The sequence below is a fragment of the Arachis ipaensis genome, chromosome B7, assembly GCF_059453495.1.
Source record: "Arachis ipaensis isolate K30076 ecotype BB chromosome B7, ASM5945349v1, whole genome shotgun sequence".
NCBI lineage: Eukaryota > Viridiplantae > Streptophyta > Magnoliopsida > Fabales > Fabaceae > Arachis > Arachis ipaensis.
The window spans coordinates 123,542,349-123,548,996 of record NC_142442.1 but is presented as its reverse complement, the minus strand read 5'-3'; the positions used below and the strand labels follow the sequence as shown (position 1 = coordinate 123,548,996).

Genomic DNA, 6,648 nt, shown 5'->3' with positions numbered 1-6,648 from the left:
AACTCAATAATTATATCAGTTATCCAACTAAATAATTACAGAAGTTAAGAACAATTAAAAATGAAAAAAGATTCAACAGTTTTCAACCCAATTTTAATAAAGCTCATCACAATGATTAACAACAACAAAAAGTACTGAAGCAACAGTGAATCAGTAACACGCAGTGCAAATTTAAAATTTAAAAGTTATCAATTTAAAATTTATCATCAAATACAATCAGTGAGCAAAACCAATCAACCAAGCACTGACTGAGTATTCTGTTCTGATTCTGTGACTGGGAAGCAACAAATTCGGCAACAAATTCAAGTTACAGCAACAAATTTAACAAATCCAAGTAAAGTCCCGATTTACAGCAACATTTAGATTAGCAACAAGGCAAATTTGATTAGCAATTCAGCAACATGCAAGAATACAGGGAGAAGGGAAATCTGAAAAGAGAGAACAGGGAAGCGATGGTGCAGGGACTCATCAACGGTCGACGGCGAGTCGGCGACCACCCCACGGAAGGCGAAGAAGCAAGAGACAACCCCACGAGTTGCTTCTGCCGCCGGCAACGAGACAGACGAACCACGAGATGCCAGTGACTGAGACGAGACTCGAGTGAGACTGGGAGGCAGAATCGAGCAGCAACCAACACGCACAGCTCGAGCACTCACTGGCGGAGGGAGGCGCGAGCAGCCGAGCACAGAGGAGAACGGCGAGAGGCCCGAGAGCACGAAGACGGAAGTTCTTGAGTGCGATGGACGGAGGTAGCAGTCTCTCACTCCGACAGACGGCGACAACTATTGGTGGAGACTAGGTTTGCTTTCTTTGGTGGAGGCTAGGGTTTGCTGAAGGAAGGAGTTGGAGAAGGGGGAATGGGAGATAACGCGTGCAAGTTTTTCTCTTTTAAGGAAGGAAACGAGGTCGTTTTATGCAAACCGGCCGGGTTCCGGTCCGGTCCGACCTGCCGGTAACCGGCCGGTTCAGCGGTTCTTGAGCGGTTTTTGATTTTGCGGTTTTGCATGCTGGACCGGACCGTTTTCCCTGCCAATTCCCGGTTTAACCGGTTCGACCGGCCGGTCCGGTCCGATTTTTAGAACATTGGTTTGAACTTTGAAAAATGAGATGAGATATGAGAACACACAGACACTTAGCTTCAATAAATCTGTTTACACCATTTAACTTGGTGATCTTTAGCTTTCTATTTTCTTCTCTTCTATTTCATATAAATTTATCAGTGCTAAACATGCATCACATAGAGTGTTTTTTAACTCTATCCTAATCCATATATTATCTTTGCTAAACAAAATATAAAACGAAAAAAAGACAGTAAATAAATTAAAGTTATTATTATTTAAAGAGAAAATGATAGATTAGTATTTTTGTATTTTAAACTAATTAAGATCTAGATGAAAGATAACGTTAATTTAAAAAAGTTAATTTAAAATTAACTCAAACATTGATATTTAAATTAGAAAAAAATTAATTTTCATATTTTATAAAATATCATACTGGCAGTAATTGTAAATACGATGCTACTTAAAATTAAATAAAGTAACACAGATAAAACAAAAAAAAATAAAAAATAACTTAAATTCACCTATAAAATTCTGTTATGAAAAATGAATTTAATTTTAGTATTTTAATAATATAAAATATTTTATATAATCATTCAATTCAATTAGATTTATCTATTTAGATCATTATTGAAAAATAAATTGAAGATACCAACATACAATTATTTTAAATTAAACAACAATTATCAATACTATATAAGGGACACACTATTTCACTAAGAGTGATTGCCATAAGGAATAATTTTCCAATTTTCGATACTAATATTGAAAAATGTATATAATACTATATAATAATATTATCATTATCAATACTACATGGGATGATAAGCTTACCGAGACACCATATGGAAACCCTAGCTGATAGCCAATAACTGAAATGGGAGGCAGAGAGGCTGTGAGAGGTGAGTACTCCAGGGATAGTACGAGAGGAGTACAGTTAACACCAAAGGATCTTAGAATTTGGAATCGGGAGGCATATCATCGTTTGGAAAATGATTCATTCTCTGTGTTTGTGGATAATCTACCGGCTGATATCTCAAGGAGGGAGCTGTATCACTTATTTTGTTGGACGGGAAGAATTAACGACATATATCTTGGCCGGAAACGAAAGAGTGGTGTGATCTATTTATTTGCCTTTGTTCGGTACACGACAAAAGGGGGCGCTCTCAAGGCGATTGCAGAAATGAACCAGTGGAGATTACGGGGGAAGGTAATTACCGTCGGGGAAGCTAAGTATCGAAGACAGTTTCAGATGGGTGGCACAGTGCGGAAGGAAATAACAAGTCCCAATGGCGGTGAAGCAGTGGATTCTTATCAGGGGAATGGGGTGGCTGCGGCCAAAGCTATGAAGGAACAGCCAGTGCGAGACCATAAGAATGCCACAGAGGGGAATGGACCTGTGAAAAGAATTGATGTGCCGGTAGTCGAAGCAAATATGGAATGGTTGGCGAGGAGTTTAGTGGGGCACACGTTACACCCAGTGGACCTCAGATCAGTGAAGACGGTGGTGTCTAAAAATCTGCCCAACATTGTGGATGTTAGGGAGATCGGGCCGTGCAAAGTGCTGGTAATATTTGATACTGTGCAGCATGCGGAGGGAGTGTTTACATTCAAGATGGATAATTTGTTGCAAGTATTCCATAGGATCTCGCGTTGGGAGGAATCGGAACGGTGTATTACTCGACGAGCGTGGCTGGAGTGCTACGGAATTCCTTTACATGCATGGGCGCCGGAAACGTTCAAGAGAATAGGAGGGCAGTGGGGCAACGTGGTCCAGTGTGATGTAATGATGGGGGAAGGAGCATCGTTTGAAGCAGGGAGGATTCAAGTTGAGACGGGGGTATTCGATGTAATCCGAGAATGGATGCAAATTGTTGTTGGGAAGACGGTGTTTGAGATCTTTGTGAAGGAGGTAGAACCACAGGAGGGCGGTGCGGTCAGCATGGGGAGAAGCAGAAGTGTCTATGCGAAGAATGAAGTTTCTGGCACCGCTGGCACGGCCATGAAGAAGGGGGAGGGTAGTTGGGACCCGGCGGCGGAACTGGTTACTGGTAGGCCTACGGAGGCTGAGCACGGTGAGGACAGAATAGTAATCTCTGATGTGTTATTGAATGATGTGGACGTTGCCTTTTTGAAATTCAAAAAGGATACGGTTGTACCAGATTCAGCTAGTACCAAGGACGGTGAAGTAGCGGGTTTGAAGGGATGTGAGATAGTTCATGAGGGGGAGCCGGAGAATACAGTCATGCAAGTATGGGGAGGGGAAGCTGGGACACGGTTGAAGTATTGTAACAGTATGGGCTCGCATTCAATTGGCCCAACACCAACTAAGAACGGAGGGGGGAGGCTGACCGTAAGGGACATGAGTATTGAGAAGGAGCCTGTTGTTGGGCTGGGCCAGGATGGCCTCCTAACTGAAACGGCGTATGGTTTTCTTTCCATTGGAGGCCACGACGGGTCGGGCGGCCTGAGGATCCGGAGGGATCCACGGGAGCTGTTTGAAGCGGCGCCGATGGAAGGTTTGCGAGGGCTGGGGTGCTCACCAGCGGAGAAGGATCCTGAGGCGAGAGGGTCGCCGCTTAAACTTGGGGATCCGTCGGTGGATAAGAACCCGGAACTAGAGGAGATGGTGGGGGGCGGAGGACCGATCGATGGGGTGGGAGTTGAGCTTGATGGGGGAAGGGTTGCGCAGGAGGGGACGGGAATCAGGGCGGCAGTCCACCGGCAGGAGCAAGGGGCGCAGGATGGGATAAGTGAGGCCGGCTTGCACGATGAGGGATCCCAAGCGGGATTGAGCTGCCTAATGGGGAAGGATGGTACCTCGGGAGCACAGGGAAACGCAGTGAGGGACGTCCCGGAGGTGGCTGCCTGTGGCAATGCCCGGGGGGTAGGAGCAGGGGCTAGGCTGGGCACAGTTAGCCATTTAGAAGGCGAGGGGACACAGGAAGAGCAGCGCCAGGAGAATCAAGCAACCTGGGCATTGGCTGTGGAATCAGGAGCGGTTTTATGCGATGAGGAAGAAGATATTATGGCGATTTTGCAAGCACAAAATGAAGAAATAGCAGCTAAGAGAAAACTGGCGAAGCAAAAGGAAAAGGCGAGAAGGAGTCGACCAAAAAATAAAAATAAGGTGAGCAAATCTTTATTTAAATGATTGTGAGCTGTTGGAATATTAGGGGGTGGAGGGGGGACGGTAAATTAAGCATGCTGAAATCTTTGAAAAATAAATATAATTTGAACATGTTGGGATTGCTTGAAACAAAAAAAGAAGTGATTACTAAATATGAGGTCGCAAGGCTTTGGGGATCTAGTACTGCTGGTTGGGAGTTTGTGGAATCTGCAGGAATGGCGGGGGGTCTGCTATTAATTTGGGATGAAGGAGTGTTTCAAGTAGATCAAAGGTATAAAGGTGAGAGGTGGCTGTGTGTTGAAGGCGTTTTAACAAAGACCAACTTCCGATGTGCTTTCTGTTTGGTGTACGGGGCGCATGGGAGGGAGGCAAAGAGGGGGGTGTGGGAGGAACTGAGCTATGTGGCGGGGTTGTGTCAGATTCCTTTCTGTTTTCTCGGAGACTTTAATGAAATTTTACAAGTAGAGGATCGTAAAGGAGCTACTAGCTTGATGGCGTCATCGGAGGAATTTAAGGAATGGGTGCGAGACATGCAGTTGATAGATTTGCCTCTTACTGATAGGAAGTATACATGGTTTAGGGGGCGTTCCTGTAGTCGGATTGATAGGGTGATGGTTAATGTTGAATGGACTGAGGTGTTTCCGGATATTAGGATTAAGGGTGGCCCAAGGGGATTGTCTGATCACTGCCCAGTGATCATGGAACTAACAAGAGTAACGGGGCCCCCTAGACCATTCAGAAGTTTAGACGCCTGGTTTACGCATGAGGGATTTCTGAGAATGGTGAAGGATGAGTGGCGAAGCCTCGGAGAAACGCAGTTCCCGTGCAAGCTGAGGGCTCTAGCAATACAACTGCGGCAATGGCACAAGGATAACTTCCGGGACATGGATAAGAGACTCATGAGGTTTGAGGAGGAGCTCACCAAGCTGGACAATTCAGTCAGTGATGGAGTTTATGATGGTACAACGGAGGCTAGAAGGAAGGCGCTTGTGAGCTTTTGTTCAAAATGGTATATTAGAAAGGAAATGCACTGGAAACAGATGTCTCGGTCTAAGCATGCTGCAAACATGGATAGGAATACCAGATACTTTCATAACATTGCTTCGGCCAGAAGACGGAATAACAGGATTGATGCTCTGATGTTACATGGAAGACTTGTGCGGAATCAGGCGAGAATAAAAGGTGCGATTAGAGGGTTCTACAAGGATTTATATCGATAGGAATATGTTCCGAGGATTGGAATCAGAGATGGGTTAGTAAAGTGTATCCATAGGGATGAGGCTGAAGCTTTAGAAGTGATGCCGACGGATGAGGAAATTAAGGAGGCTGTGTGGGACTGCGAATCTTCCAAGGCCCCAGGGAGTGATGGGTTTAACATGAACTTCATAAAGAAATGCTGGGATGACATTGGGCCGGAATTCACTGCTGCGGTAATGGGGTTCTTTCAAAGTGCGAAATTGTCAAAGGATGTCAATGTAACGTGGGTGACACTAGCTCCAAAGTTTGAAGGTGCAAAGGAGGTGAAGGATTTTAGGCCGATTAGTATGGTGGGGTGTGTGTACAAAGTGATTTCGAAAGTGTTGGTGCACAGGATGCGATCTGTGATGTCGGGACTGGTTGGAGAGACTCAGACTGCATTTGTAAAGGGAAGAAAAATTCATGATGGTGCACTCATAGCCTGCGAGACGGTTCATTGGCTGAAGACTCGGAAAAAGTCAGCAGTCATTATCAAACTGGATTTTCAGAAGGCCTATGACAGAGTGAGATGGGATTTTGTTGACATTGTGCTACAGAAAATGGGCTTCGGCCAAAAATGGAGGAGCTGGGTGAAGGAGTGTGTTACTACGGCCACCATGGCAGTCTTGGTAAACGGGGCACCTTCCAAGCCATTCAAGATGGAGAGGGGACTAAGACAAGGGGACCCACTTTCTCCATTGCTATTCGTATTAGTTGTAGATGTGTTGCATAGGATGTTGGGGGAGGCTGTGAGGAATGGCCGCATTGCTCCACTGCTGGTAGGGGGAGATCTTATTGAACTGTCACACCTACAATTTGCAGATGACACTATTTTATTCTGCCCGCCGGAGACTGAAACAATTGTAAACTATAAGAGACTGTTACGGTGCTTTGAGTTGATGTCTGGGCTGAGCATTAACTTTGATAAATCGAATCTGATATCGGTGAACTGTAAGCAAGGATGGATTGATCAGGCATGTGGACTGCTGGGATGCCAACAAGCTTCTCTACCGGTTAGATACTTGGGAGTTTCTCTAGGTGCGAATCCGCGCTTGGTGAAGACTTGGAAACCAATCATTGATAAGGTGGAACAGAAGCTGAGTTTGTGGAAAGCCAAGGTTTTGAATAAATCAGGTAAGCTGGTCCTTATCAAATCGGTGCTGAATAGTCTCCCCATCTACTACCTTAGTCTATACAAGATGCCGAAGGCGGTAGCGGACAAGC

General features: G+C 45.1%; 1 protein-coding gene across 1 annotated transcript; it reads left to right on the top strand.

Moving 5' to 3' along the window:
* Window positions 1-4,298: 4,298 nt before the first annotated feature.
* Window positions 4,299-5,408, top strand: LOC148553987 (uncharacterized). Its single transcript, XM_088494939.1, has one exon. The coding sequence runs from the start codon at window positions 4,299-4,301 to the stop codon at window positions 5,406-5,408; it is 1,110 nt and encodes a 369-aa protein (XP_088351065.1).
* Window positions 5,409-6,648: the final 1,240 nt, after the last annotated feature.